Source organism: Schistocerca nitens, chromosome 10 (genome assembly GCF_023898315.1).
Source record: "Schistocerca nitens isolate TAMUIC-IGC-003100 chromosome 10, iqSchNite1.1, whole genome shotgun sequence".
Lineage (NCBI taxonomy): Eukaryota > Metazoa > Arthropoda > Insecta > Orthoptera > Acrididae > Schistocerca > Schistocerca nitens.
Window position 1 is genome coordinate 79684968 of NC_064623.1, and position 27347 is coordinate 79712314.

Below are 27347 nucleotides of genomic sequence, written 5' to 3' on the forward strand. Positions count from 1 at the left end.
TTTAGCATTCTTTCGTAGCACCACATTTCAAAAATTCACTTCTTGCCTGAAATGCTTATCATCCACGTTTCAATTTCCATAGAGAAGTACAGAACAGACAAATACCTTCAGAAAAGATTTCTTATCACTTACATTAGTTTTGAATGTACTTTTTCTGTGATCTTTGTCTTGCTATTCCCAGCTGCGTTTTATATCGTCTCTAATTCACCAATCATTATTTATCTTGTTACTCAAATAGCAGAACTCATCTACTGCTTCTAGAGACTACTTTTAGTGTCTAATTTCCTCAGAACTGCTTGATTTAATCCACTGTACACCACTAGCCTTGTTGCAATTCGATAGATGCACATAAGTATAAGGTTATACAGGGTGGTCGGAAATTCCCGTTACAAACTTGTAGGACTTGTAGAGGGGAGTGAGTACGTAGTAGTTTGAATAGGAACACATGTCCGGAAACGTACCGTTTTCGTGCTACAACCGTTTGAAAACATGTTTGCTATGTATGTTTGCAACGCGGTAGTCATAGTGAAGGGTGCTTAAGTCAGATCGGCTGATGTCACTTGACATCCTATCCTACCTCACTGACCTTGTTGAGCCTCATTCAAGCGTCTGTCAGTGTTTTAGCAACACGGTTGAGTACAAGTTTGCAGAAAACACCGACATGATCTTCCTGAATGGCGAAGCTCACGGCAATGAAAGAGCTGCTCGTCGCCTTTATCAAGATAGTTCTCCACAACTTCAGACTACATCGCGTACCCTTTTCGCCACAATCACGCAGCGGTTTCGAGAAAGGATATCTTCCAGCGGCGCTCCAGGGGGGCCCCATACGCCCGAACTGGAAGAGGCGTTAGTGCATCATGTTGATGAGAACCCGTCAACAAGTACACGAGCAGTCTTATTGTCTATTAATGAGTGGAACTGTAAAACAAGTGATTCACTGGATCACGCCCAGTCAACTACTTGTAAAAATGGTCGCATTAGCAACACGTTCTCAAATGGTTGTAGCACGGAAATGGTACGTTTCTGAACGTGGGTTCCTATTCAAGATATTATGTACTCACTCCCCACTACAAGTCCTAGAAGTTTGTAGTGGGAATTTCTGACCACCCTCCACATTCTACAATTATTGGCTTTATTATGTTGAACCCATGAAGTGTTGCAACGACAGGAGTGGTAAGAGGTAATGTACTCTTCGTTGGACGCATCTGAAGGAACAGAATAATAATTAGAGTCGTTGAATTGGTTTTCACATTTTTGATTACGGACGTATCACTGACGAAATAATTTCTTTTACATTTGTTCGCCCACATCAATATTTGCAGGGTAATGAAGAGTAAGTTTTGCAGCGGTCCACAGAAACATATGACTATGTTTAAATGAAACACAAATGATGCTTTCGCAGAGCTACCCGTTTTTCTTTAAGTTATGTGTAGATGTTACACCATTCGCTATTAAACTTTTCCAATTTCAACTTTTGCTTTCGTTTCGACAGAGGCACTTCATTACTTCGCTGTCTTGCATCACATCTATTCGTGAAAATTCTTCAGGAATTGTAAAATACTTAGTAACGACAAGCAACTCTTTTGATCGACTTGTGACTCGGTTTTGGATGCGAGTTGAGTGAACTTTTGCCAGCTAGTTCTCTTCGGACTAAAAGCCGATTTCTTTATTTCAGATACTAGACTGTCGCGTAATGAAGAGAGTGTAAAAAGTGTTCAAAAAAATGTCTCTCATATTCCTACGAGTGGCGGTATTGCTCAAAACAAGAAGAAGAAGTCGCTGTACTGGCCGAGATATGCTCCTACCTGTCCTCACATTTCCGTCTGTCTGTCAGGTAGTAAGTACACATTATAGGCAGTGTTGCGTGTGGGTACCACGCATCCTGACATATCCCCAGCCCTTTTCTTCAGTGAATCGCCCACTATTTCGGATACACCATGCTCCATTCGCTTTGAATCAGATGCATTGGTCACACGCTCCTTTAATGTTTGCGCATTGTCGATGGCTGTGCATACGAGTACACTACTCCCTTTAAACGTCCTCATATCCAGAAAGTCCACGGATTCAGGCAGGCCACGCTTCTGCACCTCGTCTAGCAATGAACTGGCCAAGAAATGTCGCGTGAGGTATCTCCGCAAGCTCCGTAGATAACAGGCTGCAAGCCCGTCGCGCTTAAACCAGTCTTTCTGCCCAATAGTGCCGGCGATTCTTCGTGCAGAAAGCGGTGATAGGTAGCACCTGTTAATCTGTTCCATAGACTGTGTGGCCCTATTAGGCTTTCAGGTAAAGCGGAAAGAGATAACGCACATTTTAGAAACGTTGTCTAAGTCCCGTAAATTACGTATGGAAAAATATAAATGCTTGCCAAACGTTTAGCACACATTAATCGTCTCTGAGAAAAAATATCGCTTCCGTAAATATATCAGTGAAACTGAAATTTTAAACAGTATGTACAAATGACTGTATTATGCCAAACTTTCCTCCTAGGGTAGGTAAGATGACGCACCATGGGTAGTAGAGATCACTCATGATTGTATTTCTGGAACTTGTTAGTTAACTAAAAAGATGAGTCTAGCAGACTGGATCTTTTATTAAATTACAAATCAAGAGAAACAATGAAGGAGTTAGACAAGGCCTAACTGTCATAAACGCGTGTGGTAATTGATACAAAAGTAAAAACTGAATGAAACTGTTCGTAGGTAGATAACGAACAAAGAAATTGCAAGATAGGAAGTATTATTCTACTTTTGTATAACTGTAATTTTTTCTGCTTTTTCTTCTAATTTCTTCCACAAATCGCCCATACGTTGTTCTAAACTGAACAATCTACATCCATTCACCGTTTGCACGCTACACATTGTAACCAGTCAGCTTTCCATTGGGTTTCAGAGTGAAGTTCCGGACTTTCTACACATTCATCTTCATGGAATTCCTCTGAGTCAGCACAGCGTTGGCCGCATTTCTCAAATCATCTGCACTTCAAGAAGTTCGGATCGTTATCCGTTTACAGGTATTGGGTATGATATATCTAACCTGCAGGCACAACGGAGGTGATATACACACATCAAAACAAGTTTTGCATCATGTCGGTTCCAAGAGTTCCGGAACATGTACAGAAAATTGGAATAGAGATCAACTAAAACATCATTTCCGCCCTTTTTATTGCTCATGAAAACCACACATTGCATGTTGTACCACCATAAGCGAGGCCTTCAGAGGTGGTGGTCCAGATTGCTGTACACACCGGTACCTCTAATACCCAGTAGCACGTCCTCTTGCACTGATGCATGCCTGTATTCATCTTGACATACTGTCCACAAGTTCATCAAGGCACTGTTGGTCCAGATTGTCCCACTCCTCAATGGCGATTTGGCATAGACCCCTCAGAGTGGTTGGTGGGTCACTTCGTCCATAAACAACCCTTTTCAATCTATCCCAGGCATGTTCGATAGGGTTCATGTCCGGAGAACATGCTGGCCACTCTAGTCGAGCGAGTTAGTTATCCAGAAGGAAGTCATGTACACGATGGGGGCTCGACTTGTCGTCCATGAAGACGAATGCCTCGCCGATATGCTGCCTATACGCTTGCACTATCGGCCGGAGGATAGCATTCACGTATCGTACAGCCGTTACGGCGCCTTCCATGGGCACCAGCGGCGTACGTGAGTCCCACATAATGCCACCCCAAAGCAGCAGGGAACACCACCTTGCTGCACTCCCTGGACAGTGTATCTAAGGCGTACAGCCTGACCGGATTCCCTCCAAACACGTCTCCGGCGATTGTCTAGTTGAAGACATATGCGACACTCATCGGTGAAGAGAACGTGGCCGGCCGCTGTGACCGAGCGGTTCTAGGCGCTTCAGTCCAGAACCGCGCTGCTGCTACGGTCGCAGGTTCTAATCCTGCCTCGGGCATGGTTGTGTGTGATGTCCTTAGGTTAGTTAGGTTTAAGTAGTCCTAAGTCTAGGGGACTGATAACCTCAGATATTAAGTGCCATAGTGCTTAGAGCCATTTGAAGAGTACGTGATGCCAATCCTAATCGGTCCATTCGGCCTGTTGTTGGGGCCATCTGCATGGTGTCGTGGTAGCAGAGATGGACCTCGCTATGGACGTCGGGAGTGAAGTTGCGCACCATGCAGCCTATTACGCACAGTTTGAGCCGTAACACGACGTCCTGTGGCTGCACGGGAAGCATTATCCAACATGGTGGCGTTGCTGTCAGGGTTTCTCAGAGCCATAACCCGTAGGTAGCGGTCATCCACTTCACTATATAGTAGCTCTTGGGCGGCCTGAACGAGGCATGTCATCGACAGTCCTTCTCTCTCTCTCTCTGCATCTCCTCGTGTCCGAACAACATCGCTTTGGTTCACTCCGAGACGCCAGGACGCTTCCCTTGTAGAGAGCCCTTCCTGGCACAAAGTAACAACGTGGATGCGATCGAACTGCGGTATTGACCGTCTAAGCATGGTTGAACTACAGACAACAAGAGCCATGAACCTGCTTCTTGGTGTAATGACTGGGAGTCGGGCCCCCTCCAACTATAAGCGAGCTCATGCATGGTTGTTTACATCTTTGGGCGGGTTTAGTGACATCCCTGAACAGTCAAAGGGACTGTGTCTGCGATACAATATCCACAGTCAACTTCTATCTTCAGGAGTTCTGGGAACCGACCTGATGCAAAACTTTTTTTAATGTGTATAGACCAACTGTACTACACTGTAGGCGCGAAACGTCCTCACGATAAGTTGAAACCCGTTTAATGTTTGCGTCTTCTCTCCTGCTGCTTTCATGCGGTGAAGAAGATGCACCTTGCCTTTCCGCTGTAAAAATTTCTGACTAACAATAAACACTCCACGTGCCGTTATCATTAACCTGTCTATCGCTTGCATTATTCGGTTTTTCGTTAATTCCTTTGTGTGCCCATTATATAACTAGGCCTCACTATCTTCGTGAAATTTAAGACAGTAAGCATGGCCAGTCGGTGGCAAAATATTCCCTCCTAAAACTTGCGAACATGCTCACAGTTTCTGTAGAATTTGCAGCACGCCCGTCCTTTAGAACCACTAACGCGCTACGAACAGACTGGCGCTACCACATAGCAGCGAGTATGAAAACGGAAAGTGCGTCTTCTCTCCCAGCCGCTTCAACTCTACTTGCTTTACTCTACACTAATACTGAAGTAATCGTCATGTATCATCTCCACAACTGCTCGAAAAGTTGCATCTGCTCACACGTGCGTAATGTGGTAATTTACCACGCCACAGTAAAAAGACTTACAAAAAATGGTTCAAATGGCTCTGAGCACTATGGGACTTAACATCTTAGGTCATCAGTCCCCTAGAACTTAGAACTACTTAAACCTAACTAACCTAAAGACATCACACACATCCATGCCCGAGGCAGGTTTCGAACCTGCGACCGTAGCAGTCCCACGGTTCCGGACTGCAGCGCCTAGAACCGCACGGCCACCGCGGCCGGCTAAGACGACTTACAACACCGAATATGACACATAACTCGTCACAAGTTAAACGGGTCATCTCTCGACAAGTATTGGTTTCTGGACGTATAATTATAGGAACTTTTCTTGTAGTTTGGGCCAATACTACCTCTTACAGGAATTCGTGACACTTTCTTTTAAAGACTCTATAATAGGGATTTTTACGTATCTCGGCGAGATGTTTGTGTTAAAAACGAAAATGGGGACATTCCGACCTAAATAGAAAAAGCCATAGGTCGTGCCTGGATAGCTCAGTCGGTAAGAAAGTTAAGGTTCCGGGTTTGAGACAGTTTTGACTAGCGAGGAGGAATGGAAACAGCGTCCAGCCCGCGGCCGACTGAATGGTTCCCTCGGGATATCTTTGCCTCGTCCGACAGGAAACACTGAACAGCCAACTGCACCGCCGGCGGCGTGCGACACCTGGCCTTGCAGCTGCCGGCGACGCAGTCCTAGGTCTGAGCGCGGCGGCCTAGGCTGCCACGCCTACGAGGCACGGCAGCCACCGTGCACTGCAGGTTGCATACAGTGCAAGGCGGCAACAGGTCGGAGCTCTCAGCCGCCGGCGTTGGAGGGGGAACACTCACCCCTCACTGCCGCCCCGCCTAGGGAGGCTGGGGCTGTGCGTGGGCGGGGACGGTCCAGCCTCTGAAAGGCTGTGTGGGCTCCAGTCCAGCCATCTCAGAGGCGCAACCAGTGGGGAGACGCTGTCACAGACGACGGAGCATACGAAGTACTATGTATCAGTCACCATAGACCGATCGGTCGCTTCCGCAGTAAAAATAAGCACAGTTGCCTAAAAAATTAGTCACCTCGGGGACATGGTGCTAAAACCGTGTGACACTGTCCTAGTCTCGATAGTGACCTCGTTACGTCGAGTAAGTCACTCTAAAAGTCTCTTCGCGTATAGCACATCCAGCTGAAGCCACTCACTGACGATTAACTCCAATAGAGTTGCCAAATTCCAGGATTTTTTATTGCTAAGTTTCACTTCCTGTTCAAAGAAACCCCCGAAATTTTCTGTGGCTTAACATCAAATGATTCAAGTGATTTGGCGGAGCGGTCGAGGTGCGATAAGACGTCAAAGCGACAGTAAAGACCGTAAAGTGAGAAACGTGCGTGTGCAGTCCTATGAACTTCTCAGTTAGGAACAAGGAAGTGTCCGTAGCATATTTATAAAAAAGATATACGTGATTCAGTCAAATTAATGTGACCACTTTTCAAAAGTCTGAATAACCACATTTTGCACCACAGACGTGCAGGAAGAGAGTTCTGGGAGCTGTGGTAAGTCCACTGCTGTGGCCAGTTGTACTAGGCCTCTTTTGAGGATCCATGGCACGATCAGCACCACAGATTCTCGACTGGGTTAAATTCAGCGATGTAAGTGGCCAGTGGAGTACAGTCAACTTATCCTGGTGTTCAAACATGCACATACACTGTGAGCTGCGTGACACGTTACGTTCTGCTGCAATCCCAGGACATACGTGCCTCGCTCACACCTACATATTGGTGTGGACGTGGTACTGAAGGATAGATGCGTACTTGAGTTGATTCATTGTTCCTTCCAGAGACAGTGCCACAAAAACATTTCCCAGGCCATGAAACCACCTCCTCCAGCTTGGAGCCTTCCGACGATTGTTGCGGGGCTGTACACGCCATTGGCCATCTGTCCGGTGGAGAATAAAACGTGATTCATCTGAAAAGGTCGCCTGTTGCGGTACTGGAGCGCAAATTCCAGTCTTCGCCCCCGATGAATAGCAGTCAGCATGGGTGCACGAACCATGCACCTGCTACAGGAGCCATTACGCAGCAATGTCCGTTGAGGAGAGACTGTTGGCAGCGCCTTAGCTCATCTGGGCTGTCAGCTGCTGCTTATCCACACACATTTCCGCAGCGGTGGTTCACCCCTGCTACGTATGGCTCGTCGTGTACCACAGTTGTCTTGGTACCGGTTTCGGACAGAGTCATTTTGCTATGCACAGTTACTTTAACCACAGAGGTATATGAATAGTTTACAAACTTAGCTGTTTCGGAAATACTTCCACCCTTGGACCGAAAGCCGATGATCGCGCCACTTTGGACGTCAGGGGAATCGCTCCGTTTCCGCATTACGACAACGACCGCATTGTAACCCCCTGGTGCTCCTGACATGCTTTATATACCCTCCACTTTTAGTGGAGCCACCTGCCTTCGTAACTGGTTGTTGCACGTTGACGTCAAACATAGACAGTGGTCAAGTTAATGTGACTGGACATTTTATCACTGAACATGTTGCAATAAACGTCACGGTTCGTGTTCACTCTAACGTAAATGTATGCGCCCTAGTAACCGTCTCAAACAGGCCATCAAAATATCACAGAATCACTTCTACTCTGAACAACACATTCTGCACACAGACGGCTGAACGCCTCATTGGGCTGTCGGTGGACTCGACGCCCCACATCCAATAACAGCAGGCAAAATCTCGACTCGTGGACCCACACTACCCGCCACCAGTCAACTTCCGTCTAATTTCTGTGTGCTTTGCCCCACTGAACACGTGTAGTTTTATGTACATTTCAGAAACTTTACAAGTTATCCTATTATAAGTGTCCAGTACACACTATGTTCGCTTGGATGCTGGCATGGAGTGACAGTAGCAATTCCTATCATTGAAAATAATAGATTTCAGCTATCAGTTGTCCTTTTTAAATTTTATTGGCAGATCTAGATTTCAGTTAGAAATTAGCCATTCTCAATGCACTGTCATTTTTGATCAATGCATGTAAAGCCTGTTGGTCGGGCTTCATCCACAGTTCATTGAATAAACTGTGGATGAAGCCCGACCAACAGGCTTTACATGCATTGATCAAAAATGACAGTGCATTGAGAATGGCTAATTTCTAACTGCAATCTAGATCTGCCAATAAAATTTAAAAAGGACAACTGATAGCTGAAATCTATTATTTACAAGTGAATATAACAGTCGGTGAGTGCAATAGCCTTCTGAATGGAAGGTAACCTGAATTCCTATCCTGATTGAAACACATCATCAAGAACAAGGCGTGCCAGTCGTGGATGTCGAATGGTTGATGATGACTGCAGGTGAAAATTTGTAATTTGTTGCGCCGATCGCTTTTTTTCACCATCATCATTCGTCCTAGTGGCTAGATAAGATTGTGTGAAGAAATGGACTGTGTAGAAATTGGGACTTTGTACAGGATCTGATGAACGCGTAGTTGAGCGCCCCACAAATTAAATATCGTCATCCGATCGGTCTTCACTTTCCTCTTTCTTGTTAGACAATGGACGGTCGAACCCCTCCTGGGATCTTGCGGTGTCGCCAGTCAGCTGAATATACAACATTCGGCTGGCTTGTGATACCGGAAGATCGTGTGAGAAATTCGAGAGAGATATGACGCTGGTTAATAACCTAGTTCTCACCTAGAATGACAACGCCCACTAAAGCGTGCAGGCTGACGATGAGCGAGTGATTACGAGATCGGAGGAGCGGCAGACGGCCGGACACGGAGCTGCGCAGAGAGAGTGGGACAGGGGACCCACCTACGGAGGAGAGCCGCGACGTCCTGCCGGTGCTGACGATGGAGAGGGAGTCCTTGCGCTCGTGCGCGGAGGCGGCGGCGGCGGCGTCCAGCTCGTACTTGGAGAGCGAGCCCCCGCGCGGCCGGCCGCCGGCCTCCTGCTTGATGCCGAGGGCGCGGGCGGAGCGCGCAGAGCCGCGCCGGCTGCGCGGCCGCTCCTCGCAGCCCACCGGGTCGTCGTCGCCCAGGTCCAGCTCCTCCGTGCTCGAACGCAGGTCCGCCGCGTCCTCCTTGAAGCCCAGGCCCAGCTTGCACGGCACCTCACCTGCAACGGCAGCGGCGGCGAGCCACTTAAAATCTCATCCTACCACAGCGTGTACAATAACTTAAGATTCACGGAATTACGAGGCGTGTTTTTTAAGTAAGTACCGTTTTGAAATTAAAAAAAAGACGTTCTAAGATATCTCAATAATTTTATTTTTACATGAAAGCCTGTACCTTAATGTACTTTTCTACATACTTTCCGTCAATATTGAGTGTGCAGATGCTGAGAAGCCACTGTTGAGGTGAAGTTGCGGATGGGTGACCATTATTGTGCTCTTGGTAGGTGCATCCAACGTCAAATCGTGCACTCCTCAACATAAATAATAGGGTCGGCGTTTCCCCACCATCTGCTTCTGCCACTTCCGATATTGGAGATGATCGCGCTAACTCTGAATTCTCAACATTGCAAACCTGAGGACGGAACTGGAGAGCCTTCCGAACCCTCAGACTACCTATCCGTATCTGTCTTTTTCACCGCACCGCACACGGGTCGGCGTCACAATGTTACCCTGTCCCAGAAAAGAAGCACCTAAAGTGGATCCCCTCCATAACTGCACCTACATTACTGATCGAAACCTAGTCGACCTGACATACCGTCAGTCAGTTTTTTTACGTGGATGTTCAGGAAGCGACAGAACAGCCGAGGCCCTCCTCCTCTCGCCTATCCCCACCGTCAGTTGGCAGCAGAGTCCCCGGCCACTGACCTGCGAACAGCTCCCTCTCCGGCGAGCTGTTGTTGGAGTCGTGGTGCGAGCTGGAGCTGGCGCGCGAGATGTCGATGCGCGGCGTGGACGGCGTGTGCAGCGACGACGACGGCTGCGGATCCTCGCGGATGCCCGGCAGCTTGCCGCCCCCACTGCCGCCCCCGCTGCCGCCTCCTCCGCCCCCGCTGGGCGGCGGGCTGTCCTGGTCGTCGCTGAGGTCCTCCAGCGAGGCGAAGGGCGCAGGGCCCATCCGCCGCTGACGGTACGTGGCGCGCTTGGCGTTCACCTGCTGCAACACCGCACACCACACACCGATGTTCAGCGCGACGAGGCAGCTCGCCTTCCCCCTCCCCGCCCCAGCCTCCTGCTTATCCTCACAACCGAGAATGCCTCTCGCATCAGACTGTGGTTCGAAGACTTCTTAAGTAATAGATTTCTTAAGTAAAAGAACCCAGTACGTTGTCCTCGATGGTGAGTGTTCATCGGAGGTGAGGGTATCATCTGGAGTGCCCCAGGGAAGTGTGGTAGGTCCACTGTTCTTTTCTATCTACATAAATGATCTTTTGGCTAGGGTGGATAGCAATGTGCGGCTGTTTGCTGATGATACTGTGGTGTACGGGAAAGTGTCGTCGTTGAGTGACTGTAGGAGGATACAAGATGACTTGGACAGGATTTGTGATCGGTCTAAAGAGTGGCAGCTAAATCTAAATATAGATAAATGTAAATTAATGCAGATGAATAGGAAAAAGAATCCCGTAATGTTTGAATACTCCATTAGTAGTGTAGCGCTTGAAACAGTCAAGTCGATTGGGCGTAACATTGCAGAGCGATATGAAGTGGGACAAGCATGTAATGGCAGTTGTGGGGAAGGCGGATAGTCGTCTTCGGTTCATTGGTAGAATTTTGGGAACATGTGTTTCATCTGTAAAGGAGACCGCTTATAAAACACTAATACGACCTATTCTTGAGTACTGCTCGAGCGTTTGGGATTCCTATCAGGTCGGATTGAGGGAGGACATAGAATCAATTCGGAGGCGGCTGCTAGATTTGTTACTGGTAGGTTTGATCATCACGCGAGTGTTACGGAAATGCTTCAGGAACTCGGGTGGGAGTTTCTGGAGGAAAGGAGGCGTTCTTTTCGTGAATCGCTACTGAGGAAATTTAGAGAACCAGCATTTGAGGCTGACTGCAGTACAATTTTACTGCCGCCAACTTATATTTCGCGGAAAGACCACAAAGATAGGATAGGAGAGATTAGTTCTCGTACAGAGGCATATAGGCAGTCACTTTTCCATCGTTCTGTTTGGGAGTGGAACAGGGAGAGAAGTTGCTAGTTGTGGTACGAGGTACCCTCCGCCACGAACCGTATGGTGGATTGCGGAGTATGTATGTAGATGTAGATGTAGATGTAGACTGGTCTCGGCAGCCAGAGACAGTGGTCACGTATGTGTGAGCTGCATTTGCATGAACGTGTGTGTGTATGTTGTTTATGTGGTGTCACCGCTAGACACCACACTTGCTAGGTGGTAACTTAAATCGGCCGCGGTCCTGTAGTACGACCCGCGTGTCGCCACTGTGGGATCGCAAACCTAGCGCCACCACAAGGCAGGTCTCGAGAGACTGAGGAGACCTCGTCCCCAGTTGTACGGACAACATAGCTAGCGATTGGACGTGCTAAGCCTTGCTCTCATTTGCCGAGAGATAGACAGTAGAATAGCCCTCTGCTAAGTTAAATGGCGACCACCTAGCAAGGCGCCATTTGTATCAGTGCCAATAGCTTACGAGTATGCAGAAGAGATGTATTCCAACAAGAGAATAAAGTTAAGTATTAAAAAAGCTACGTATTTTTCTTTAGTGCATTTATAAGTCTCATGTTCCAGACTTCACGCCCGTCTGCGTTAGCCTTGCGTGCCCTATCGGCTACAGCATTGTGTCTGGGCTGTATGGTCTAGACACAACAGTTTAATTCAGAAGATGGATTATTGTTGAGCCCATTTGCAACTCTCCATCTCCGCTATACAGAGCGTAGCAGCCTGTACTTTTCATAATATTAATAGTTCAACTGTGTTTCCTGTTTTGCACGTCAATCTAAAACTACGCGAGTGTTTTTTTTTTTTTTTTTTGCTTCCATCCCATTTTTCCCGAAGTAACGTAAAACAGCTTGTAAATTGCAGAATTAAAAAGTACCACTGTTAAACTAAAATCCTAGACAAGAGCCAGTAAGACTCGCGCTCTGTACATACTTAGTCCACATTTATATATAAAAGGCTTGTGTGCGTACCCACTGACAAACTTTTCTCCATGACTATCCAATACCACTCGTGTTTGTGTTGGTAAATAGCCCTTGATCTCATGCTGTTAGTAAGGGAGTTTGGTCGCAGTGTGTGGCATTGGGTGAGTGTGACGAGCAAAAATCCGCGAAATATGGAGCAATAAATACTCTTAGATAACTAATGAAGAGGTATTGAATAGGATTGGGGAGAAGAGAAGTTTGTGGCACAACTTGACTAGAAGAAAGGATCGATTGGTAGGTCAAGTTCTGAGGCATCAAGGGATCACAAATTTAGCATTGGAGGGCAGCGTGGAGGCTAAAAATCTTAGAGGGAGACCAATAGATGAATACACTAAGCAGATTCAGAAGGATGTGGGTTGCAGTAGGTACCGGGAGATGAAGGAGCTTGCACAGGATAGAGTAGCATGGAGAGCTGCATCAAACCAGTCTCGGGACTGAAGACCACAACAACAACATGTACTCTACAGGTTTGCATCAGTGAGTCTGCGAGCATAATATATGACATAGATATCCGTATCTTTTGACTGAATTGACTTAGAAATTTAAATTTTTTACACTGCCAAGGGACCATAGTAGACTTTAGTATTTCACATAAATGCCAACTTAACATTTCTGCCCGTACCCGAGAGAAAGGGCTTTTAACAGGCGGACAGACACAGTCAGTCAGACAAGAAAGTGATCCCTCAAGGGTTCCGTTTATAGCGATTGGTGTCGGAATGCGAAAAACAACCTACTTCATCAGTCACTATATCTACAGTGATTTTTAATGACCTTAACATGAGCCCAAAAAAGGCAACCCATGTCTGAGGGGTGGCATCAAATAATACGTCGCTCGTGCTGGAAAATGTTGTTGAACGGGCCCTGGTGGCAATAAATTGATCTGTAGCTTAGCCTCCTGCATCTGCATTCCTTATTTTACCTATTTTAGCGTAAGTAACGCACTTTTTGTTATAAAAACTAAAACTAAATCGTCAAGTCTGAAAACCCATATTTGATCATTAAGCAGTTCCGTGACTTGTACTTTGATGCATATTACATACATACATGGTAAATAAACTACGAAAAATGCAAGGGGACACCACCACGTAACTATTTCCAACGCCAAGAGCGCACCTGTGCGATCAGAAGTGGAGCTCTGTCCGCCAATAAATCGATATACGAGTGGCTGATATGTAACTACAATAGAGAAAACAGGACTTTCCTTGCTGTGTCGCCGTGCTGCGGTGCGAGTGTATGTGCTCACAGAGCTGCGGGGACAAAGTCAGCGAAGGCTCTTCAGCGAATAAAAAGAAGGGTGAGGCCTACTGGTTATACTGACACTAGGACAGAGAGAGAGAGAGAGAGAGAGAGAGAGAGAGAGAGAGAGAGAATGAGAGGGAGGGAGGGAGATAAGAATGGGGTAGCAGATACCAAGTACAAGAGCAACATCTAAGATGAAATAAAGGAGTCTTTCTATAGCAGGAAATCTTGGGCGTAAATTGTAAAGCATTGCTTTAAACTTTTAAGCTCATTGTCACTGTTTTCTGTCTAGAAGATATGAAGGTACTTGGTGACAGCCGTATCAGGCAGTTTGTTCTCAAAATCATATGTGAATGAACAGGAAAATAAATCATCAAAAAAAAAAAAAAAAACTATTTTACTTACTGTATAAAACTGAAAGAAATTTTAAGTTTCATGTAAATTTATTATGTATTAGGCCTATACATAGAATTTTATGTGGAACGTACACTAAACAGCAAATCATTGTGAACACTGTGAGACTCGAGTTTCTCTGTTGTTGTTGTTGTGGTCTTCAGTCCTGAGACTGGTTTGATGCAGCTCTCCATGCTACTCTATCCTGTGCAAGCTTCTTCATCTCCCAGTACGTACTGCAGCCTACATCCTTCTGAATCTGCTTAGTGTATTCATCTCTTGGTCTCCCTCTACGATTTTTTCCCTCCACGCTGCCCTCCAATGCTAAATTTGTGATCCCTTGATGCCTCAAAACATGTCCTACCAACCGATCCCTTCTTCTAGTCAAGTTGTGCCACAAACTCCTCTTCTCCCCAATTCTATTCAATACCTCCTCATTAGTTACGTGATCTACCCACCTTATCTTCAGCATTCTTCTGTAGCACCACATTTCGAAAGCTTCTATTCTCTTCTTGTCCAAACTGGTTATCGTCCATGTTTCACTTCCATACATGGCTACACTCCATACAAATACTTTCAGAAACGACTTCCTGGCACTTAAATCTATACTCGATGTTAACAAATTTCTCTTCTTCAGAAACGATTTCCTTGCCATTGCCAGTCTACTTTCTATATCCTCTCTACTTCGACCATCATCAGTTATTTTACTCCCTAAATAGCAAAACTCCTTTACTACTTTAAGTGTCTCATTTCCTAATCTAATTCCCTCAGCATCACCCGATTTAATTTGACTACATTCCATTATCCTCGTTTTGCTTTTGTTGATGTTCATCTTATATCCTCCTTTCAAGACACTGTCCATTCCGTTTAACTGCTCTTCCAAGTCCTTTGCTGTTTCTGACAGAATTACAATGTCATCGGCGAACCTCAAAGTTTTTACTTCTTCTCCATGAATTTTAATACCTACTCCGAATTTTTCTTTTGTTTCCTTTACTGCTTGCTCAATATACAGATTGAATAACATCGGGGAGAGGCTACAACCCTGTCTCACTCCTTTCCCAACCACTGCTTCCCTTTCATGCCCCTCAACTCTTATAACTGACATCTGGTTTCTGTACAAATTGTAAATAGCCTGTCTCTCCCTGTATTTTACCCCTGCCACCTTCAGAATTTGAAAGAGAGTATACCAGTTAACGTTGTCAAAAGCTTTCTCTAAGTCTACAAATGCTAGAAATGTAGGTTTGCCTTTTCTTAATCTTTCTTCTAAGATAAGTCGTAAGGTTAGTATTGCCTCGCGTGTTCCAACATTTCTACGGAATCCAAACTGATCTTCCCCGAGGTCCGCTTCTACCAGTTTTTCCATTCGTCTGTAAAGAATTCGCGTTAGTATTTTGCAGCTGTGACTTATTAAACTGATAATTCGGTAATTTTCACATCTGTCAACACCTGCTTTCTTTGGGATTGGAATTATTATATTCGTCTTGAAGTCTGAGGGTATTTCGCCTGTCTCATACATCTTGCTCACCAGATGGTAGAGTTTTGTCATGACTGGCTCTCTCAAGGCCATCAGTAGTTCTAATGGAATGTTGTCTACTCCCGGAGCCTTGTTTCGTCTCAGGTCTTTCAGTGCTCTGTCAAACTCTTCACGCAGTATCTTATCTCCCATTTCATCTTCATCTACATCCTCTTCCATTTCCATAATATTGTCCTCAAGTACATCGCCCTTGTATAAACCCTCTATATACTCCTTCCACCTTTCTGCCTTCCCTTCTTCGTTTAGAACTGGGTTGCCATCTGAGCTCTTGATATTCATACAAGTGGTTCTCTTCTCTCCAAAGGTCTCTTTAATTTTCCTGTAGGCAGTATCTATCTTACCCCTAATGAGACAAGCCTCTACATCCTTACATTTGTCCTCTAGCCATCCCTGCTTAGCCATTTTGCACTTCCTGTCGATCTCATTTTTGAAACGTTTGTATTCCTTTTTGCCTGCATCATTTACTGCATTTTTATATTTTCTCCTTTCATCAATTAAAGTCAATATTTCTTCTGTTACCCAAGGATTTCTATTAGCCCTCGTCTTTTTACCTACTTGATCCTCTACTGCCTTCACTACTTCATCCCTCAGAGCTACCCATTCTTCTTCTACTGTATTTCTTTCCCCCATTCCTGTCAATTGTTCCCTTATGCTCTCCCTGAAACTCTCTACAACCTCTGGTTCTTTCAGTTTATCCAGGTCCCATCTCCTTAAATTCCCACCTTTTTGCAGTTTCTTCAGTTTCAATCTGCAGTTCATAACCAATAGATTGTGGTCAGAATCCACATCTGCCCCTGGAAATGTCTTACAATTTAAAACCGGGTTCCTAAATCTCTGTCTTACCATTATGGTAAGACGAGTTTCTCTAGCTATGTAAAATGTTCGAATAACTTACGGGAATGCTGCTTTTACCAATAATTGTTTTTATAAGTTCTGTTGAACAGGCTGTTTTTAAACTGTTTAAAATGTTGCAGAATACGTTAAGAGGGAGTGATGTCTTGTGTCGCCAGGGCCACGTCCACCCAAGAGTAATGCAACATCAGCTGAGAGGAAGCCTTACGTGCTCTTAGAGCGGATCCAGGTAATGTTATTTTAGCGTGGGTGGCTGCTAAGATTGCGAGAGAATGAAAATCTGTAATTATGTGTAGGCGGCCCAGTGTTGCATAATGCAAGCGTGTAACGTTGTAGGTAGAGAAAAAGACGTGAGAATGGCTTCGGCTCAAAGAGTTTCCTATACACTGGCAATACCTGGCTTCAGACCAAAAGGGCGGAGGGCAGGACAAGGGGGGTGTCGGTTCCAGAAATGTTGAGAACCATTGATCTAGACCTAAATCGCATGCAATCGGTCTGTAATCTCGTAAAGAATAAGATCCGTGGTGGTAATACGCCAAAAGCATCACTCTATAAGACAATAACCAAAAAATAAGGCTATGCTCGCGCAGCTAATAAACAAACGTCGTGTGTGGCCTCGTGAGGTGCAAAATTTTTGACGTAGTATTATTTGATTACTTCCCCCATGAACCATGGACCTTGCCGTTGGTGGGGAGGCTTGCGTGCCTCAGCGATACAGATGGCCGTACCGTAGGTGCAACCACAACGGAGGGGTATCTGTTGAGAGGCCAGACAAACATTTGGTTCCAGAAGAGGGGCAGCAGCCTTTTCAGTAGTTGCAGGGGCAACAGTCTGGATAATTGACTGATCTGGCCTTGTAACACTAACCAAAACAGCCTTGATGTGCTGGTACTGCGAACGGTTGAAAGCAAGGGGAAACTAGAGCCGTAATTTTTCCCGAGGGCATGCAGCTTTACTGTAAGGTTAACGATGATGGCGTCCTCTTGGGTAAAATATTCCGGAGGTAAAATAGTCCCCCATTTGGATCTCCGGGCGGGGACTACTCAAGAGGACGTCGTTATCAGGAGAAAGAAAAGTGGCATTCTACGGATCGGAACGTGGAATGTCAGGTCCCTTAATCGGGCAGGTAGGTTAGAAAATTTAAAAAGGGAAATGGATAGGTTAAAGTTAGATATAGTGGGAATTAGTGAAGTTCGCTGGTAGGAGGAACAAGACTTTTGGTCAGGCGAATACAGGGTTATAAATACAAAGTCAAATAGGGGTAATGCAGGAGTAGGTTTAATAATGAATAAAAAAATAGGAGTGCGGGTTAGCTACTACAAACAGCATAGTGAACGCATTATTGTGGCCAAGATAGACACGAAGCCCACGCCTACTACAGTAGTACAAGTTTATATGCCAACTAGCTCTGCAGATGATGAAGAAATTGATGAAATGTATGACGAGATAAAAGAAATTATTCAGGTAGTGAAGGGAGACGAAAATTTAATAGTCATGGGTGACTGGAATTCGTCAGTAGGAAAAGGGAGAGAAGGAAACGTAGTAGGTGAATATGGATTGGGGGGAAGAAATGAAAGAGGAAGCCGCCTTGTAGAATTTTGCACAGAGCATAACTTAATCATAGCTAACACTTGGTTCAAGAATCATAAAAGAAGGTTGTATACCTGGAAGAATCCTGGAGATACTAATAGGTATCAGATAGATTATATAATGGTAAGACAGAGATTTAGGAACCAGGTTTTAAATTGTAAGACATTTCCAGGGGCAGATGTGGATTCTGACCACAATCTATTGGTTATGAACTGCAGATTGAAACTGAAGAAACTGCAAAAAGGTGAGAATTTAAGGAGATGGGACCTGGATAAACTGAAAGAACCAGAGGTTGTAGAGAGTTTCAGGGAGAGCATAAGGGAACAATTGACAGGAATGGGGGAAAGAAATACAGTAGAGGAAGAATGGGTAGCTCTGAGGGATGAAGTAGTGAAGGCAGCAGAGGATCAAGTAGGTAAAAAGACGAGGGCTAATAGAAATCCTTGGGTAACAGAAGAAATATTGAATTTAATTGATGAAAGGAAAAAATACAAAAATGCAGTAAATGAAGCAGGCAAAAGGGAATACAAACGTCTCAAAAATGAGATCGACAGAAAGTGCAAAATGGCTAAGCAGGGATGGCTAGAGGACAAATGTAAGGATGTAGAGGCTTGTCTCACTAGGGGTAAGATAGATACTGCCTACAGGAAAATTAAAAGAGACCTTTGGAGAGAAGAGAACCACTTGTATGAATATCAAGAGCGCAGATGGCAACCCAGTTCTAAACGAAGAAGGGAAGGCAGAAAGGTGGAAGGAGTATATAGAGGGTTTATACAAGGGCGATGTACTTGAGGACAATATTATGGAAATGGAAGAGGATGTAGATGAAGATGAAATGGGAGATAAGATACTGCGTGAAGAGTTTGACAGAGCACTGAAAGACCTGAGACGAAACAAGGCCCCGGGAGTAGACAACATTCCATTAGAACTACTGACGGCCTTGGGAGAGCCAGTCATGACAAAACTCTACCATCTGGTGAGCAAGATGTATGAGACAGGCGAAATACCCACAGACTTCAAGAAGAATATAATAATTCCAATCCCAAAGAAAGCAGGTGTTGACAGATGTGAAAATTACCGAACTATCAGTTTAATAAGTCACAGCTGCAAAATACTAACGCGAATTCTTTACAGACGAATGGAAAAACTGGTAGAAGCGGACCTCGGGGAAGATCAGTTTGGATTCCGTAGAAATGTTGGAACACGAGAGGCAATACTAACCTTACGACTTATCTTAGAAGAAAGATTAAGAAAAGGCAAACCTACATTTCTAGCATTTGTAGACTTAGAGAAAGCTTTTGACAACGTTAACTGGAATACTCTCTTTCAAATTCTGAAGGTGGCAGGGGTAAAATACAGGGAGCGAAAGGCTATTTACAATTTGTACAGAAACCAGATGGCAGTTATAAGAGTCGAGGGGCATGAAAGGGAAGCAGTGGTTGGGAAAGGAGTGAGACAGGGTTGTAGCCTCTCCCCGATGTTATTCAATCTGTATATTGAGCAAGCAGTAAAGGAAACAAAAGAAAAATTCGGAGTAGGTATTAAAATTCATGGAGAAGAAGTAAAAACTTTGAGGTTCGCCGATGACATTGTAATTCTGTCAGAGACAGCAAAGGACTTGGAAGAGCAGTTGAACGGAATGGACAGTGTCTTGAAAGGAGGATATAAGATGAATATCAACAAAAGCAAAACGAGGATAATGGAATGTAGTCAAATTAAATCGGGTGATGCTGAGGGGATTAGATTAGGAAATGAGACACTTAAAGTAGTAAAGGAGTTTTGCTATTTAGGGAGTAAAATAACTGATGATGGTCGAAGTAGAGAGGATATAAAATGTAGACTGGCAATGGCAAGGAAATCGTTTCTGAAGAAGAGAAATTTGTTAACATCGAGTATTGATTTAAGTGTCAGGAAGTCGTTTCTGAAAGTATTTGTATGGAGTGTAGCCATGTATGGAAGTGAAACATGGACGATAACCAGTTTGGACAAGAAGAGAATAGAAGCTTTCGAAATGTGGTGCTACAGAAGAATGCTGAAGATACGGTGGGTAGATCACGTAACTAATGAGGAGGTATTGAATAGGATTGGGGAGAAGAGAAGTTTGTGGCACAACTTGACTAGAAGAAGGGATCGGTTGGTAGGACATGTTTTAAGGCATCAAGGGATCACAAATTTAGCATTGGAGGGCAGCGTGGAGGGAAAAAATCGTAGAGGGAGACCAAGAGATGAATACACTAAGCAGATTCAGAAGGATGTAGGTTGCAGTAGGTACTGGGAGATGAAGAAGCTTGCACAGGATAGAGTAACATGGAGAGCTGCATCAAACCAGTCTCAGGACTGAAGACCACAACAACAACATTATTTGATGACGTCAGTTTCGCCGCTTTTATAGTCCACTAGCTTTACATTTGGTCTCACAAGGCTGACAGCAACTCGTGGGGGGAGGCGACGAGGTACATTGAAAGGTAATCGAAAAGAATCTACATTACTTTCAAAGTTATATTTGCTTTGAACACTAGGCTGATTGGTGACAGGTCCGATGTCGTTCGTGGTGGTAAGTGAAGTGTGAAGGCGGAGGGGAGGGTGGCGAGGGGAAGGGGAGAGGGGCTAGCGTAAATATAATCGAAACCGACAGATGTTACAGTAAACTGAGTAGAGTTAAAGGCTGCTAATCTGAGTTTGGACCCCCGGCCCAAGGAATGTGCAACGAGGAGACTTCTGGGACTTGTAGAAGTGGAGAAATCTCAAATGGTTCAAATGTGTGTGTGAATTCCTAAGGGACGAAACTGCTGAGGTCATCGGTCCCTAGACTTACACACAACTTTAAACTAACTTATGCTCAGAACACACACACACCCATGCCCGAGGGAGGACTCGAACCTCCGGCGGGAGGGGCGCCTCTAACTGCGCGGCTACTCCGTGCGGCGGAGAAATCTCATTAAGCACTTATTCACTCCAGTCCCGTTACAAGGAAACAGATTTGAATAAAATTTTAATCGCGTTTAAAGTCACAGATTCGTATTGTTCAAGTAATCTCGAGTTCAGTGGTAGTAGGCATGGGCCTACAAAGGGTTGCCAGGAGAAATAATCAGTAGCCAGGAATATGGAAGTAATGATTATTCGAAGCAAAAAAACTGTAGTAATCATGAGTTTTAAAACGCATACTTCGAGAGTTATGGGCACTTGATCATTTTTGTTACTATGAAACATCTATAAAGCAAATCCTCATACCTCTTAGCTATGTGCATGTTTACCAGACAATTTTTTCTTGTTTTGATCCATACTACCTCCTCCCAAAATATCGGAAGCAAAGATATCGCAATAGAGCAAATTTGTTTCACAGTAGCGAAGATGAAGGAATGCTGACAGCTCTTAAGGTACGCATATTAGAGCCCATGTTTAGTAGACTCTTTTGCTTCGAATGATCGTTCCTGTCACACACCTGAGTATTGACCATTCCTCTTGAAACACCCCGTATATCAATTAATTAAAAAGCCTATGAAATTAAGCTACCGATGTATACATTAAAAGCAGTTTTCTGCGTCGAGCTGTAACCACCGATAGCTTGCCCTAGTATAGGCAATTATGGGCAGAGCAATTTTTATTATGACTAATCGAGCGGTCCACTCGACCGAAAACAGTAGGAACAGTTTGCATTGCCACCCGGCTGGTCCCGGTGGAGGTTCGAGTCCTCCCTCGGGCATGGGTGTGTGTATTTGTCCTTAGGATAATTTAGGTTAAGTAGTGTATAAGCTTAGGGACTGATGACCTTAGCAGTTAAGTCCCATAAGATTTAACACACATTTGAACATTGCCGCCCACAGTCAACTTGGCCACAGGGACCTATTCCTACTGGAAGAGACGCGCAGCTGTGCCGTGTCCCAGAGATTACAAAACTGCTCGCACCCAAACTTCCAGATGTCAGACACTCAGATCGGTACCAAGCGTTGTATGTCGATAGAGTGTCAACCAAAACTCCGATTTGGTTTGTACTATGTCCTGTTGTCCAGACGAACGGGAGTAAACTTGAATTAAAAGTAACACCATAACTACTAGAGAACAGAAAAGCATGTCTGTGAATAATTGATGCGAATGAATTCCGTGAGTGACATGATAATGCGTTAGGTCGTCCTAGCAAGGATGGCATCTAACCCCACTGACAGTATTTTTTTTTTAGTGGTTGACACCTGAAACTGTTCTATGGGAGAACACTTTCCTCAAATGTAAAAACACTTTTCTGTGTTTATAGCAATGTTGCTTTGGCAGTCTGCTTTCGGTTCGTTAGTTGAAAGCAGCAAACCTATAGGTAGTACATTTGTTTAGTTTGGTGTAGTGTTCTGTCGGACATGTGCGACGCAACAGGCACCTCTCGCGATGAAGCAGCTAGTGCATTTGTAGTTTCACAGAATGAACATAAACAGTGGGACAACAGAACAAAGAAACAATTACATCACACGTGCAGAAGTAACAATAATAAGTGACTGCAGATGGCAGCGCCGCGTAAAATACATGTGGGCGTTGTGGCTAGAGTCACACACAGACAAAAGGGTCTGCAGTTGGTATCCAGTTTGCACGCTACAGGTACTCCTGTAGTGCGACGTGTTCCCTGGAACGTTATTGACGTCCTCGATGAACTGTCGCCTAGCAACTGCCGTGTACATATGAGGTTGGTTCAACAAATAATGCCTAGCATATACATACACATACGTTCTTGTTGGTGCTTCACATTTGATGTTTGTTCTGTGCGCCGGTGAAGTTTCAAACCGTTGTGGCAGATAGCAGAGCCGTAGTGCAGCGTCATAATGGCGTCCACCTACTACGCACATTACAAGCAGCGAGCTGTTATTGAATTCTTGTACGCGGAAAAAGAAACCGTGGTGAACATCCGTGACGTTTGTGTGCAGTGTTTGGCGATGCTGCAGTTGATAGGAGTACAGTTGGGCGATGGGTAAAGAAATTTACAGCCTCAGGAAATGCAGAAACAGAGCTCCATGATCAGCCACGTTCGGGACTGCTCCGGACGTGCTGAATCGTGCGCGTGCCATTATTCGTGCCGACCGGCGCATCACAACTCGACTATTGGCGCTGCAGTTGTCGGTCAGCATTGGAAGTGCGTCTGCAATGATCGGAACTCTCGGTGGTGCTGAAGATGGGTTCCACGAATGCTCACCCTACAGTCCAGACCTGGCACCCTCTGACTTCCACCTCTATGGACCGCTCAAAGATTCTCAACGGGGAACACACTTTGAAGATGACCAGAGTGTCAGTAACGCAGTGAAAACATGGCTACGCCTACAGGACAAGAGCTTTTACAAGCAGGGAATACATGCTCTTCCACAACGTTGGTGTATGGCCATAGAACGTGATGGAGAAAAATAGGACATGCACAAGACATGTTGATGTATATTGTCACCAAATTCTGACTCTTACCAATAAGCATGTGCTTCTGTCCGTCTCGTTTAAACACGAGCCCTATTTACGCCTTGGCTTCTTCGCCGGCGCTTTTCCGCGTGGCGGCGCCGTCTGTTCTCCTCGCCTCATGCCCCGCCCTCTAGGTCGGTGGAGTGGAGTGACTGAGTCGTGAAGCGTGGCGGTACGCCATCGACTCCGGAAGTGCTTGTTTGTCTTACTGGCGGTGGTTTGTGTGGCGTCGGCCGGCTGATTCCACCGCGAGGTTCTACGGCATAGCGTGTCTGACTTGAAGAAGCCGTTAGCTCCGATTACGCTTGTTCTTGTCGGAAGAGAATTGAAATAAGGAGCTGTGATGTTGCTGTTCCGGAGAATAGTGGGAGTCGCCGAGGACGGTTCCTCCGGGAACGTTTTGAGCACTGAGGGCGGCACGTTTTCCTCCGGGACTGAAGTTGAGTATATTTCGCTATTGCCGTTGTGCTTTTGACTTGCTATTGCCTTGTATTACGTTGGTGTATGCGACTTCCTTTATGTTGCTGCCGCCGACATTGTGTGTTTTCCGTCCACCGGTTTAGCTCGCCGGTTCTGAACCTATGAAGTAAAAGGGTTGAATGTTAGTTCTGCACTGCGTTTGCGTAGTTTGACTTCGAGTGTGTAGGTTGTTCCTGTACTGCTGGGCTGGTTCCTCGGTTAGGCGTCGACGTGAGCGTCAATTGCTTTGTTAAAATTTGCACTAGGCACTCCGGGCATGGTCGATGCTGTACAACGAGGATAGTAGAACATGTTGAATCAAAGGCTGTGAATGTGAACTGTTGCTCTGTCATGTCACACTAGGAGACTGTCTAATTAGGTACTGATGTATTGGTGGCTATCTATTGATTCTTGTGACCAATTTGGTAGTCAGTTCCAAGCCTTCGTGTTCTTTCGTGAGAGAAAGAAAAGAAATTCGTGAAGTACGTGGCTGTGCACACCTTAAAAGTTGTTGGTGCATGTGTTTATCTCAAAGATTGTTTAATACGGTATGTTATTATCAGCCCTCTTTTAGACTGAATTTTACAGGATTAGACAATTTTATTTGTATGTTTGCCTATATGAACAGTGTCGATTGAGCTGGGGGCTTTTACGCCAGTTTGTGAAATGAGGCAGCTTTATGTTGCGGTCTAATGATTTGTAATTGAAGGGCATCATTTAATTCCTCTTTGGGGCTCGCCTTGTAATTTTCCTGTTTCGTAATACCTGAAGATTGTAAATCATGATATTGGGGCACGATGACTGATTGCTAGCCTTGCAGCTGCTTGTATTTCATACTCAGCAACTGTGGTTAAACTTTTGTAAATTTGCTGGCCATGTTGGTGTCCGATTGTTTGCATTTTTAAATTTAGATTTTATGCAGGTTTACCTTTCAGAAGTATATGCATGTATTGTTGTCCCTAGGATTTAAGCTGGATAGTATCAATTGATTTATTTAAGGTTGCTACGTTTTAGGGAATTGCTTCGCTGTATGATAGTTCTTAACGCTCAATGTGGATTCTAAATGTACTGAGGCCCTTAAGGCTCGATTACTGATAAATTTGTTGATTTGCCTTCTATTTTGGAGAAATTGCCTAACCTTAACCATCGGCCAGCCCTCCAGGCTGAGCTGTTTATTAAGTACCTTGATGAATTGGCCCTTCAGGCCCCGTACTTGGAAGTTGCACAGCCCTTCAGGCTGAACACGTTATATGTATTCTTGCTAAATTGGCCCTTCAGGCTTTCTTTGCGATTGCAGCCCTTAAGGTATACGCAGTGCTATGTTGCGTGGTACAATGTTAAATTGTTGATGAACTAGTTTCTTAAGGTTTGATTATCCCTATATTCATTATCTTGGCATATTGTATATTGTATTTTAGCTAGTTTTAATAAATGCATTAGAAGTAAGGTGTTGTGTTACTTCTACCAGCCTTGGCCCCGCTTCCTCGCCCGATCCTAGTGGCTCCTTCCTTCCTTCATTGTTAGAATTTTTGCCCGTTAGCCACTATTATCGGTTTCAATGTTCTGAAAAAAAGTGGGGTATTTCTTATTGAACGACGCTCGTACAACGCCGGAAGTAACTGAAGATGAGGCAAAGTTTGCAGCACTCCTACTGGACATAATTGATCAGTGGAATACGTCGAACATCACAGAAGAGGAAACACTGGATATCGACGAGCGCACTCCAGGTGGAGCGGAATCGTGATTACTAAACTGCGTTGCATACAACGACCTTGCGCCTTATCAACTCACCCGCGGAATCCATTCGCATTAATTGCTCACAGATACACTTTCCCTGTGCCCCGTAGGTCTGGTGTTACTTTTGATTAACTTCTACGCTCGTTCTGCTGGACTACAGTGCACAGTACGAACCACATGGGAGTTTTGGCTGGTACTCTATCGACACACAACGTTTGACACCGATCTGAGTGTGTGACATCTGGAGGTCTGGGTGTGAGAGACGCTCTCACAGCTCCGTTTCGTTGCAGTTTTTAGGCTGTTTCACTTCCTGACTAGCAGCAGGGAGTGCGATAGTTGCTGCCACTTCACCATACATATGTTGGCTTCCATCATCTCGCAAACATCCATGTTTAGGTTCACTCAACGTCAGTCAAGACGTTCCGCAGTAGAATGCTCGTGGCTGCTTCGTTAGTGACCAACTCATTTCGTTCATTATTCTCAGTTCTGAAGATCCATCTACGCTTTCTCATTTATCACTGTCTCTAGGATTAGACGAGTTATCATTGTTCATCGTTTGATTCTATATAGATTTTATGTTCAGTTAGCTTCACCCAAAGCACGTCGGAAGCTCGTCATATAACTCACAACTGTGCGCTGGATAAGTTCCGTTCTTTGAGACACGACTGCTCGCATTTGTTTGTTTTTATCAAGAATGAAGTTGTCATAATTTCAATTCACTGCTTGTCGACTGGTCTGTTATTTCCTCCCATTGCTTTCATTAAAGAAGTCATTTATCGTGACAAAAGAATTTCTTCCTGTAGGTATTTTAGCCTGGTGTCTCCACGGACCAGGAAACAGGAGACTACTAGGCAGGATGTTTGTTTTATTTGCTAAGCTGACAAGCAGAATCTGTCTTTCACATCCCGGCAAGCATCTACAGACTGTACAGACCCCAATCTGTAGTTGGAGGAGGGGGTGGAGTTGTGAAGGGACGTGGCGTGTAAAGGATGTTTGTTTTATTTGCTAAGCTGACAAGCAGAATCTGTCTTTCACATCCCGGCAAGCATCTACAGACTGTACAGACCCCAATCTGTAGTTGGAGGAGGGGGTGGAGTTGTGAAGGGACGTGGCGTGTAAAGCGTAGGTTTGTAATGCTGAACCAGTTTCAGTCAAACTTTCTGCAGACGTCATTAAATGCCTGAACAAACACAGGTTGAACGAGCATACATGGCGCTGACATATCTAGGGAAGAAGTTGAGAAGATGGTGACAGAGATAAATCCGCGGATTTCACGGTGTTTGGCTGACTGGTCACATTTGGCACCTATTGTCAGGGTAGGGGTGGAAAAGGGTCTGACTCTATTCGAATATACAACTACGATTTGCACTACGTATATTTTACCAAGAGTATGGTGTATGCAAGTATGTACGAGGAGTTTTGGCTGCTGAGTTGCAAGCCAGTACCAGGTGTTCCAGTTTGGTCCGCCTGCAGCAGAACAGGGGAAGAACGCACTTCTGCAGTGTCGGAGTAACGATAGGAGCAGAGGCGCATCCGCTACACAAGCTACATGCCAGGCACATGAGGATCAGTCAGTGTGAACAGCTGCCAGAATGTAGGAAGCCACGTTTTCCGTGTGCCGGCGGTGCTGCAGCCCCACGGACGCAGAGTCGTGGAATGCCCCTGGTTGTTTGTCCTTCATCATTACAGGTAAAACAATGACACGATCGTGAATAATTAACACGTCTGCCTAGCAATATGTTCTTTACCTCTTCTTTCCATAATCGGTAACCTCTTTTTATTAT

General features: G+C 45.1%; 1 protein-coding gene across 1 annotated transcript in view; it reads right to left on the reverse strand.

Moving 5' to 3' along the window:
- The window catches only part of LOC126209891 (serine/arginine repetitive matrix protein 2), a 690162-nt gene that overhangs the window by 180684 nt on the left and 482131 nt on the right, over positions 1 to 27347 (reverse strand). The window contains exons 5-6 of the mRNA XM_049939014.1: positions 10046 to 10334; positions 9040 to 9342 (exon numbers count right to left, since the gene is read on the reverse strand). Of these exons, the coding sequence (XP_049794971.1) occupies positions 9040 to 9342; positions 10046 to 10334 (592 nt within the window). The remainder of the gene's footprint in view (positions 1 to 9039; positions 9343 to 10045; positions 10335 to 27347) is intronic.